Source organism: Rhinoderma darwinii, chromosome 7 (assembly GCF_050947455.1).
Source record: "Rhinoderma darwinii isolate aRhiDar2 chromosome 7, aRhiDar2.hap1, whole genome shotgun sequence".
Classification (NCBI taxonomy): Eukaryota; Metazoa; Chordata; class Amphibia; order Anura; family Rhinodermatidae; genus Rhinoderma; species Rhinoderma darwinii.
The window spans coordinates 113,145,648-113,158,678 of NC_134693.1; the positions used below are offsets into that span (position 1 = coordinate 113,145,648).

Sequence of the window (13,031 nt, forward strand, 5' to 3'; positions counted from 1 at the left end):
GGGACAATGTGTTTGCTATGGTTCAGTCTCAACTTAAACTTGTGCTGCAGAGGGTCTTTGTTCTCATATGAAATGCTGAGCTAGCGATACGCCATTCAGGCTAGCAATACAAAGTATTTTTGGTTGATCAGTCACTTTGTAACTTCTGCCCTAACTGGCAATCTCAACTGGCAGCTCTCATCCTGCCCGTTTGTCCAATCTGAGATCTGTGGGGATTGTGTCACCCTAGCGGCTTCCCTGCTTAATGTGATTGTCTCCGCTTGTAAAGAGAGCCCAACATTACATTTTATGGAACTGAAATTTAAACAACTATCAAATATATCAATATTTTACATCTCCTGTCACTTTTTGTCCAACACAGGATCTAATCCAGTACATATGGCGGCACGTTCCATACTCTCTGTATTGTGTACATATGATACAATGTCCTGTCACCTACCACTGGATTAAACGCGATGTCACACAAATAGCGCTGTGAAGGGTCGGATAAGTGAATTGTATACACTGTGGTAAGTTGTAGCCGGGCACTGAACACACTAATAAATACCAGTCACACTTATGAATTGATGTTAAAGATTTATTTAAGGTTTTTGTGGATCAAAATATATAATGGTAAAGATGATGTTATACAAGATTCAGCAAAAACAATGGAAGATGTCACAGTATATACTGTAGTATCAGTAAGTGGTGGGAAATCTGTATTCCAGAGACACAGGAAGAGATGACATGTTCTCCTGTTCTGGGCCTGGTCTTCTGGGTAACATTGATGCACCGGTAACCACACTGATGTCTCTTCTGTGACAGATGTAGAAAATTTTAAGTCTCGCCATTGGAATACTTGTAAGATGGCGGGTTCTGCCCTCGGTTGTTATTGGCATTGATGTTGATGGTCTGTTTGTATCTGCTGACTTTTTCTGGGGGGAGAAGCACACAATCCTATTAAATATTCATCATTCAGGCTGCTTACCAAATATAGAGGGGACATATCTAGAGGAACTTACCTTTCTATCAGCAATGATGGCGGCTCCTCCGGTCACAGGGAGCGCAGTTCTCACAAGATATACTGCGGAATTGATGTTTATGCTGCAAGAGAAATATTTGCTATTAATGCTCAACTAATGTGTGTTTCTTGGCAGTCACAAAATCTAGAAGAGGTTTTATTGTGGATTTTCCTATTTGATCCTAGGGGTTACACTACAAACCTTGAAGATGATTGATCCAAGCGATGGGTTGGATCTAAAGCTGCGCTGTTCAGGATGTTACAGGAACTTTCTGATGTTCACAAAGGTGGAATCATTGTTTTATGCACCTGTGATGGTAAATGTTCCTTAGGAGTCCTGCAAGATGCCAAGTAATGTCTTACATCAATAACAATGTTCCTTGTATCTATCATGTAGTTTCTGCCGCTTACGGCACTTTTCTAAAAAAGTGGACAGAGAGTAGCTGAAGCAGCAGAGCCCCCAGCAGCCGACACATTTATCATAATAACATGGATTATTAGTTATTAAGGTGTGGGCCTTTTAATAAATTAGGCACATTTTACTCCAAGTTTTTTTATATTAAGACCGGTGTATGAAACGTCAGTCTTAATGAATTCCCACCAATCTATTATACTACATACATGCTTACAGTTTTCTTCTAAAACCCATAACCTTCATTTAGAAATTAAATAAATATCTGAATACAAGAAAATTGAACTAGAAGATAGAATGACTTATTTACAATTTCTTTATGTTGGTTGATAAAATAAATTACTGATACAGAGGAAGACTTAAGAGATGGAAGAACATTCTCACATCAAACATAATAGACAAGTACAATGCTCTCACCTTATGTGCTGTAAGGACATGAACAGACGCAGCTACTTTTTTTGTCCTAACCTCCTAATGCCCTTCAAATAGATCTTGCGGTCAAAGCGTCCACCAGCCAATGGGATGCTGGAATGAGAAATATATTGATGTAAGACATATGATAATGTTAGCAGGTAACCACACAATAATTGTTTTGTTTCACATCCTAGATTACTCCAGTACTGTCACCCAGGTATACAGCCACCTACCCCAAAGTGTGAGCTCTGGCTATAAGGCCCATGTAGTAATGGCGGCTACTGAAAGAATCATACCAACAACATGGAGGAAATCATGACTTACTTATCTGAACCAGGTCTGAGCTTTACTTCAAAGATACCAAAAACGGGTCGGTGGTCTGAGGTCTTCAAAACAGGGCAAGAGTCGTATTTCAGGACTCGCACATCTCCCTCGTATTGGCTTTTAAACAACACCCTGTCCTGTAGAGGTCATAAAAATAACAAATATCATCAGTGCAATCATATTATAATTTATTTATAAACCTCATAGCATCATAGACTGAACATTTCGGCCTATTTTATTTAAGAAATATACATTTTGAGACTTTCTTGCATTTAAGGTTTGACTTGGTCACACAGATTTAATGAAATAAGTATCTTTGAGCCATGCTAGGCGAAGACATATTACACTGGGAGACGTTGACAAACTCACTACAAGTAAAATGGATTGGATGCTTTGTTCTTAAGAATTATTCCTTCATCTATAATAACAATTCATTACCTTGCGCGAGGGGATTTATTATATGAAAATCTAATCATGAAATGTATTCTTTCTTTAGCTCTGTAGACCTGGAAATAAGATATCTTACCGTATATGATGGGACTCTCTGCTTTTCTGATGTATCGTAGGTGTCTGTGCCAATGTCGAACTTATATGTAGGAAGGAATTCTATGGTGTGCTCCTTAAACCCTACAAATATGGACCCTTAAATTAAAAGAAAAAAAAACATGTCAGTATTAAAAACATGTGCAAGAGATGTAGGGCTATATAAGAATGTGGAGAACATATGAACCATCATGACGATTTGTATTGATCTGTCGAGGTGTATGTGGTAATAATACAGGCTGAGGAGTGATAGAGATCTGTCTACTAGTAAATGTACCGTTGTTCTTGGCTTCATTCAGATGGTCGTGTTTGAGGAGACTGGACATATCTCTTCCTTTAATGTTCTTCAGAAGAGATTCCACGTTTTTTCTGTCCTCTTTCAGTTGAAAATTGAGGTCCCCAAACCAAAAAACTCGATCAAAGCGGCTGGTGACGTCCACTGTAGAATGAGATAAACACAGGACACAGTTAGACGACGTGACTGCATTAGAGTCAATGGAGATAAATAGAGAGATAAAGGAATCGATAGGTTCAACCACATAAGTAATACTCACAGGCATTGGAGTTTATTCTTTCCGGAATAATTTGAGGCAGACGGAGACCCTCGGTGATAGTTTTATAGTCCTGGATCCTCTTGTGGACTGCCCCAACTGCCAACAAAAATATACATATCAGTAAATATGACCTCTTGGAATTTAGGACAACCACCATATTTAAGTTTTCTTTGACAATAGGTTTCTTTATCCTATATTATCTAGGTATCGTATCTACTTCTTGGGCTGTGTAGTCTGAATGTTCCCTCAACAATCAATTTTTTACAAATAGTATTTATATTAATTGGATTTCTATTGACATTTTAGAAGATGAGACTGGTGGAGTTCCATGATCTGGGTCCGCACTCTGTACACCAGACACACTGATATTTCTATTACTGTAAATCTAAGACACAATCATTTTCATGACAGAGGATAATGTATTTCTATAGCAGTCTGTAGAGGACATTAGGCCGTTTATCCTTCCAGTATTATTCTCTCATTATATAGAATAAGTTTGATGGATTAGAAGAAGTTTGACCAAATGAGGAAGAACTTTTAATTTTACACCAAAACATCAATAGTACAGATCTTTTCATGTCATCTCATATATTCCAGCTTATTATTATTAAACAGCAGCACTTTTATATACAATAACACTGTACATAGTCATATATTAAAAACAGACATACTTACATCTCATATGGGAATTAATAAACAGGAATGATGTCCCAAAGACGGTGAAGGCAACACCCAAGGCTCCTTTAGTTTTGACATGGTGGAATAGCCTGGTTGTTACATGGGTGTGCTCTACCTCTGTATAAGAAATGAAACACAAGAAGAAGGGTTAGTGGTTAATAGTATAACATGCAACAATGAAACAGAGATAGTTTCCTATTAAACGCTGGAAATATTACTACAACACCATTTCACACTTTGTAACTGTGGAGTAAACTATCAGATCTCCAATACTCCACAGTGAAGAATCTGAGAGTTGGGTTCTTAGACATCTAGTTCTAATGACTAAATAATAAGTTCAAACTAATGACTTCAATTAGGACTTATTATGTAAATGTAAGAAAGTGAATCTTACCTGAGCAGAACCAGATCAGTTCCCGTCGAATAAAGATGGTGAGATACAGGACTCCGAGCCCGGATGAATGGTATAGCACGTAGTGTGGACCAAGAGTCTCTTGTAATTTTATCTCCCATTCCCGTCTACAAGAAGACACAATTTCAAGTTTACATATTAATAAATGACACCAGATTAAAATATTGAACTCATTTATTAAATAATCAATATTATAACCTCTGGGGTTAAATAGGAAAATTTAGGAGTGATCCTACAATAAGTAGTAGGTCAAGAGAGAATTTCAATCAGCCGACCTGTAGTCCATCTGCAGACATAGACTGTTGTAAGACAACCTGAGAAGACTTACCTGTTTGGACATCCTTCCTGAACGCCAATTACGTAAATGTCTTTGGAGTCATCTGATGGCAACAGCAGATCCTCTAGATTTTGTGGGAACTCCTGCTCAAAATATGAAGATATTTATAATGTATACACAGAGCACCAACCAAACTGACATCTTCTATATCACCTACAAAAAATTATATCTGATCGAATTGGATTTTAGTCTTTATAGACTATGGCCAGTGCTGCAGTCTTAGGATCAGAGGCATTGCCATTCCAAAGACATAGATTATTAGTTTGACAGTTTGCAGTGTGTGCAGCAACATTGATTGGCCCAAATGTTTAGAAAATTTGGGCCTAGGGTAGTATATAATATGGCTATGTGATATCCAACTACAAATTTATCCAACTTTAGGCTATGTTCACACGGAGTATTTTGCAGGAGGAATATCTGCCTCAAAATTCCGTTTGGAAGTTTTAGGCAGATTTTCCTCTCCCTGCACACCAATTTTCGCAGAGTTTTTCGCGGCGTTTTTCGCCCGCGGCCATTGAGCGCCGCGGGCATAAAACACAGCGAAATACGCTTTCTCTGCCTCCCATTGAAGTCAATGGGAGGTCAGAGGCGGAAGCGCCCGAAGAAAGGGCATGTCGCTTCTTTTTACCGCGAGGCAGTTTTACTGCTCGTGGGAAAAAGACGCCGACGCCTCCCATTGAAATCAATGGGAGGCATTTTCGGGCCTTTTTTGCCGAGTTTTGCGACGCGGTTTCCACGTCAATAAACTCGGCAAAATACTCTGTGTGAACATAGCCTTAGATCAGATACACTCATGGTTCACAATAGATATTGTATATTACTTCTCACCTTTCCCTCCATATTCCAGGTGGCAACGTATAATCTCAGCCGTCTATTTGGGAAACAGCGATCCAGTTCTTTAGCGCCAATCACAGCGCTGCTGCCCAAGCTCCTGATTGCGCTCTTCTTGGCGTTCTTTGAGCCAATGTCACAAGGTTTGCTGTGACTTGGATCGCTGCATTTTTCGGCTGGCATATCTTTGATGTTGGAAAACTTCTGGAGTGAGATGTTAGGTTCCTCCATAGTTGGTATCTCTTTCATTAGATTTCCATTATCAGGAATCTGAGACACATGATATTTTTTGGATTTTTTCCAAAAGGGCATGGTTGGTTAATAACCCGGGTGCAAAACTGCACCAATGTCCGTGGTAGAAAACCAGGCGACAGTAAAGATTGAATTTAACTAATCGCCTCTAGTTCTCTGAAAATAGGACAAATCGCTGACCGTAAAAGCAACACAGTAATCCAACAGTGTCAATCCAACAGCAAGATCTAGAATGACCAGAAAAAGAAATAGTTAGGGAAAACTTAAAGAAAACCAGCTGGAGAAATTAGTTATGAAAGGGGTATTCCAAGTACAGGATCTAGACAATCATAAGTGTTTGAAGATCACATTGCTTGGGGTCTTGGGGCTCGGACCCCCTGTGAATGACATTGCTTGGGGTTTGGATTTTGGAACAATGTATTGGTTGTTGAATTGACCATACGGTATGACATTTCCGGGGTTTATGTAATTTTTATATGAGAGATACTAACTATAATTTAGAACCTCTGTAGTTTGTTATAGACATTATTATTATTGTCATTTTTCATTAATATATATATATATATATATATATATATATATCTATATATATATATATATATATTAATGAAAAATGACAATTGCTTTTGAGGATACAGGATTACGGGGTCAGGGCTGTTCTTAAGAAATCACTTCCCTAACATTTTTATATTAGTAATTATTATTATTAATAATAATAATAATAATTGTGTATTTTACACAAATAGAAAACCTCAAATGCATAATTAGTAATTCCCTAGTAAATATTTATTATGTGAATTACTCCTGTTATAAACTGAAGGGTTCCAATAATAAGTTCTCAGGGCTGCAGGACATTCACATTCCCTTTTTTTGTGGTTGCTTTATCAATTTACCAGCAGAATACAGATGCAAATTTTTGTCTGCAAGCTGCATTCTGTCTCTGGAGCAGAAGTCACAGGCCGCCATATTGCCATTTAGCAACTTCTTAGTAAATTAGTATACCTATTCCAAATATAAACTAAACATTAAATGGCAGACACAGCAGAATTATACCGAAGAATAAAATATTCATAAAGAAACTGATAGGTGAGACTCATCTAGAGACGTAGTGCTGATAGAGTACTTACCGGTCACATCCAACTGAGTGACAGCTCTGAGGCCAGCACCATAGTATACACCCACGCTCTGTGACATCACAATAGCTATACCCGGGGTGAGCTGCTTTTATGACCTCACCCATAATTTGCATATTTCAATATGGATTTATCATTATTTTTAATAGTAGTGACATCACAATACATAAACCCAAAATACACTATGTGGCCAAAAGGATGTGGACAGCTGACCCTTTACACCATTATAAGCTTGTGGTACTTCCCATTACAAAGCCATGGATGTTAATATGAAGTTGGGCCCCCTTTTGTGGCTATAACTTCTTCTGGAATTTTTGCCCTTTTAATTAAAAGAGCATTTGTGAGTTCAGGCTCTGATGTTGGGGTCAGGGCTCTGTGCAGAGTGTCAAGTTCCTCCACACCAAACTTATCACTCCATGTCTTTATGGACCTTGCTTTGTGCAAAGGGGCAACGTCATATAGAAACAAGGAAGGGTCTTTACCAAACTAGTCTCACAAAGTCGGAAGCATGCAATGGTCTAAATAGTCTTTACATTACCATTCACTGGAAATAAAGGGCCTAGCCCAAACCATGATAAGTAGCCCCAGACCAGTATCAATTCCCCACTAATAATTTTTATATCAATTGATCAAAATTCAGAATTGAATTAAATTGTAATTATTTCTGGTGAACCTAAATAATATAAGGAATTATAGTCCCCTAATATACAGTCCTCTAATATGAGCATATTGAAATTTCTCTTTTACAAGTGGTAAACATAATGGTAATAAGGGAGCTCAAATTTTGGCCACTTACCCTGAAAATCTAAGATACTTGAGCAATTTAATTGCACACTAATACTAATACCATATTACTACCACTATCACACAATATCTTCTAGAGATGGAATAATTCAATGTTCCTAATAAAACAAATTAATTAGCGTGAAGTACAGATGTAGCATTGATAGATTACTTACCGGTCACATCCAACTGATAGTGACAGCTCTGTGACCAACATCATTGTTTATACCCAAGCTCTGTGACATCACAATAGCTATAACCGGTTTGAGCTGCTTTTATGACCACACCCATAATTTACATATATCAGTATGGCTTTACCATTGGGAATATGAATTTGATGATACTGTATGATTTGTACCTCTAGAAAAGTTTAGTGTGATCTGTAATTTTTCCGGGTGTTTTCATCAATTGCTTTACTGTATAGAGTATTTTTTTATTGAAAATAATAATATTGAAGTTTTTAATGGGAATGTACTCTGATGAATTCTTTATAGGGGATAAATGATCATTTCTGTCTGTGTGACATGGGGGAAATCATTTATATTATCTTAAAATATATAATATATGTTTTGAATTTTAATAAACCCTAAAGACCCCCATTAGAGGATGTGACTCTGCACCAGTAAGAACACGCTACATGCTGCATCTCCTGTGCTCAGCCCTCTTACTCCTTACAATCCTGAATACATACTGCTTCACAATTCCCCTACCAGCTTGTAATAGGCATCAGAACAGCTGTGGGCAGCCATTACCTCATGTACCATGTCCTGGAAAGGTAATAGAGGTGGTAAGAATCAATCTAGAAATCCTGAGACAAGACGGTTATACCTGATGTGAACGAATGCAGCGTCAATTCTATATATCATAGGCCTCCCAGAGAGGGTAGAAGGCCAACAACCATATGTATTCATTAAAAATGGCTGCATTATACTTTTATGGATACCACAATCTCTGCTGCATTTATAGTCAAGAGAACTGAAGAATTCCTTCATAGTCTCTTCATCTGGGTCATTTCTCAGACAATTGATGGCCCATTTGGTAAACTATAAAGACAGGGATTGGCTTTACTAAACATCAAGTAGTCATGGCAGTCAGAACTCCACGATCAGAAAGTGATGACATATCCTAATTGTATTCCCCCCACTTTATGAGATGTAAAACCACTTTAACCCATTAATGATGCAGCCTAGTTTGGGCCTTAAGGCTCAGACACCATTTTTCAAATCTGACCTGTGTCACTTTACCTGGTAATAACTTTGGAATGCTATTCTTTTATCCAAGCGATTCTGAGAATTTTTTCTCGTGACACATTGTACTTTATGTTAATAGTAACATTTGGTCAATACCTTTAGTGTTTATTTGTAAAAAACACCTACATTTAGAGACATTTTTGAAAATGTTTGATTTTTCTAAATTTGAGTGTATCTGCTTGTAAGACAGATAGTAATACAACACAAAATACTTACTAGTTAACATTTTGGAGGTGAAATTTACAAATATATATATATTATTATTTTTTTAAGAAATTCCATTATAATTCATTTTATTTCTGTAACACAGAAGGTTTTAGCAGAGAAACTCAGCTCAATATTTATTGTTCAGATTCTGCAGCTTTTAAAAATGTCCCACATGTGGCCCTGGTGGACTGAAGCACAGGCCTCAGAAGCAAAGGAGCACCTACTAGATTTTGGGGCCTCCTTTTTATTAGAATATATTTTAGGCACCATGTCATGTTTGAAGAGGTCTTGTGGTGCCAAAACATAGGAAACATCCCCAAAAAGACGCCATTTCGGGACTACACTCCCAAGGAATTAATCTAAGGGCATAGTAAGCATTTTAACACCACAGGTGTTTTGCTGAATTTATTGAAATTAGGTCACAGAAATTAAAATCGAAACATTTTTCACACAAAAAAGTAGTTTCAGCTCCGATTTTTTTTCATTTTCACAAAGAATGAAAGAGAAAAAGAACACCAACATTTGTAAATCAAGTTCTCTCAAATACGATAATACCCCATATGTTGTCATAAATGTTTTATTTTTACAAGGGTTAATTGGAGAAAAAAACACCACACAATTTTTTACCCAATTTCTCCTGAGTACAGCAATATCCCATATGTGGCCCTAAACAGCTGTTTGGGCACACGGCAGGGCTCTGAAAATAAGGAGCGTCATTTGTCTGTAGGAGCGCAGATTTTGCTGGATTGGTGTTAGATTAAAGGAGTGAAAGAGCACCATGCGCATTTGAGGTCTATTTTAGTGATTTTTCCATAGCATTTGCCCCCAATTGCAGGACTCTGAGGTCAAATAGTAAAGCAAAAACTTCCAAGAAGTGACCCCATTTTTTAAAAAATACCCCTCAAGGCATTTATTAAAGGGTGCAGTGCGTATGACCCAATACTACTATTTTTACTAGAAAAATGTGCAGTGGATTTTCCGCTGATATGCCATTTAAGTGCACGATATGTTATACCCAGATTGTGCCCCTGAAGACAAATACATCATAAACTGTTAAGCGGGTTCTCCCGGGTATGGCGATGCCATATAAGTGGATGTAAACTGCTGTTTGGGCACACTGAAGGGTTCAGAATGGAGGGAGTGCCATTTGGCTTATGAAGCACAGATTTTGCTTGGTAATTTTTCTGTTTGGGGTTTTGCTGGTATTTCAGTTTATAATCTGGGGGCATATGTAAACTGTGCGGAGTACATCAGTAGATAATAAGAGGATATAATAATGTGGTAAATAAATAATAATCCTTAGTTCTGTGGCCTGTGTCGCACTGATAAATGGTGCCCGATCTTATTCCCCTTTTGGATCGCACTCTGCACATTTTGTGTCGCCATATTCTGAGAGCCATAACTCTTTTTTTGTGACAGAGCGGTGTGAGGGCTTGTTTTTTGCGGTACAGTCTGTAGTTTTTATCGGCACCATTTTTGGATACATGCAACTTCTTGATCACTTTTTATTCTATTTTTTGAGAAGCGTGGTGACCAAAAAACAACAATTCTGCTATTGTTTTTATCCTTTTTTTTACAGCGTTCACCGTGCTTTTTTATGTTTTACAACTATTTGCACAATAACATTTATTTTGTAAAAATAATGTATTTTTTCTGTTGCCACAATCTGAGAACCACAACTTTAAAAAAATGTTTTGGTCGACAGAGCTGTATGAGGGCTTGTTTTTTGCAAGACGAGCTACATGTTTTTTTATTGGTACCATTTTTGGATACATGCAACTTTTTGATCACTTTTTATTCTAAAGTGACCAAAAACATAGCAATTCTGGTATTGTTTTTTTATTATTTATTTTTATGGCGTTCACTGCATTGGATAAATTACATAATATTTTTATAGTTCAGGCCATTACGGATGCGGCAATACCAATTCTGTATAGTTTATTATTTTTTCTAATAATTAAGTTCTTGATAATGGAAAAAGGGTGAGTTTTAAATGTATTACTTTAAATTCTTACTTTTTTATTTTTGTATAACATTTTTTTAAACTTTTTTTTAACATTTTTTTTTCGTCTCACTAGGGACTTGAAGGTCCAACTGTCCGATCGCTGTTATAATATCCTACAATTCTTATGTATTGCAGCATATTATACCTGTCAAATAGCTACAAATGTATACCACAAAACCATATAGCAAAACGACACATGGTCAATAACAAAATATCTTTATTAGTGCAATAAATACAGACAAAATAATATAATCTCATAAAAACTGTTAAAATCATCTAAAACAAAGGATTGCAGTGGTGGTCAGAAAATACACAACATCAAATATATCGTTATTTATATGGAGCAAACAATGAATCACAACTCGGTTTGATCAGGCAAAAGTCACAAAGTAAAGACGAGGCTGGACGGCAGCACGGAGGGCTTAAGGGAAAGCCTCCATGACTGCCATAGGAGGGAAGGTTAGCCAATCAGGGGGGAAAGGGTTAGTGGAGGCAGGGAGAGGGAGGAGATGGAGAGATGGAGAGGGGAGGAGTTGGGGTTCGGTATCTGTTCCTCCCGCTGTTTTCGGCATTGAGCCGGAAGCAGCGGGAGGAATAACAGGTACAAAAGTTAGCTCCCACCCTGCCGCCCTGAATTGGGTTGTGTCTTTCGGGATTGGGTTTGTTTCTTGTGCGTTTGTCTATTTTCTTGTGCTTATGATGTATGCTTGCGTAAAATAGCAAAAAAAATATTATAGAGGGAGTAAAGAAAAAGGTGTCAAAAACGAAACAGAAAGACTGCCTAGATAACAAGGAACAGGGAAAAGTTATACCATGTAAAAAAGCAAGATGGAAAAAAGAGAAAGATAAATTTGGACTGACATTATTTTGCTAAATATAATGGTAATATTGAAGAAATTAAAAGAATCCTAAAGAGAAATTGGGAAATACTATTAAGTGATCTGTTTTTGAAAGATGAAGTAAGAAGGGCCCCACAAATGATCGTAAAAAGACCAAGGATAATAAATGATATAGTCGCACCATCCTATCCAAAAAATAAGAAATACTAAAGAAAGGAATAGGGTTTGGGAATAATATTAGAGTTTGAGAACTAGTAAAGTAAATGAGTCTTTACTATTCCCCATAGATTCATATTGGTTGTTTTTATCCTATTTTATTAATATATGTATTTTTGCATGGAAAAAGAAATATAAGAAATTCCCTGTATTAAATAATGTAATTGGGATGAAGCATTAGAGGAATAGAAAGGGTAAAAGAGCGAGAAAGAACCTCTTCCGAAACATCTGCCATAGAGAGATATATATGTCCATTATAGGAAGTATAAAGAGATTTAGGCCCAGATCACACTGAGTTTTTTTACGCTGATTTTGACACGGAAACCGCATTGGAATCAGCACCAAAAAACGGCCAAAACTGTCTTCTATTAATTTCAATGGAAGGCGTTTCTTTTCTGCAGCAGCTTTTAGCGGCTCGCAGTTCCGCCTCTGACCTCCCATTGAAATCAATGAGAGGCAGAGAAAGTGTTTTTCACAGTGTTTTTGCACGCGGCGCGCAGTGGCCACGGGTGAAAAACGCAATGGTAAATGCTGCGCAAATCGCAGGCAGGTCAAAGTCTGCCTCAAAATTTTTCTGCCTGCAAAAAAACTCTGTGTGAACAGGGCCTTAGAGTTCGGAACGTCACTTCCGGTATTGCGTGAGAAAACGTAGAAAGGTTTGTTTATATAATATAGAAACATTTAAATTGTTTCAATGCTGTGAAACATAGTATTCCTGATGAAGGGGGCTGCCCCGATACAACTGACACAGTGGGTTTTATAAGTTTTAATACTTTTTACTATATTAAATATCTGCTCCTATGCACTCTTACTAGGGTCCTGACGCTGAAGGGCTCCTACC

The 13,031-nt window shown here is 37.3% G+C and overlaps 1 protein-coding gene and 1 long non-coding RNA gene across 2 annotated transcripts; both read right to left on the minus strand.

Annotated features, from left to right (window-relative positions):
• Positions 1-576: 576 nt before the first annotated feature.
• LOC142657345 (uncharacterized) lies at positions 577-2,282 on the minus strand. Its single transcript, XR_012849904.1, has 5 exons — positions 2,151-2,282; positions 1,830-1,937; positions 1,203-1,337; positions 1,002-1,083; positions 577-914 (listed from the first exon to the last, which is right to left on the minus strand). It is a non-coding gene; the product is annotated as an uncharacterized LOC142657345 (long non-coding RNA).
• A 340-nt stretch (positions 2,283-2,622) lies between these two features.
• Positions 2,623-5,979, minus strand: LOC142657476 (phosphatidylinositol polyphosphate 5-phosphatase type IV-like). Its single transcript, XM_075832511.1, has 7 exons — positions 5,503-5,979; positions 4,666-4,757; positions 4,320-4,444; positions 3,923-4,042; positions 3,248-3,343; positions 2,971-3,132; positions 2,623-2,792 (listed from the first exon to the last, which is right to left on the minus strand). The coding sequence occupies exons 1-7, from the start codon at positions 5,815-5,817 to the stop codon at positions 2,623-2,625; spliced, it is 1,080 nt and encodes a 359-aa protein (XP_075688626.1). The 5' UTR covers positions 5,818-5,979.
• Positions 5,980-13,031: the final 7,052 nt, after the last annotated feature.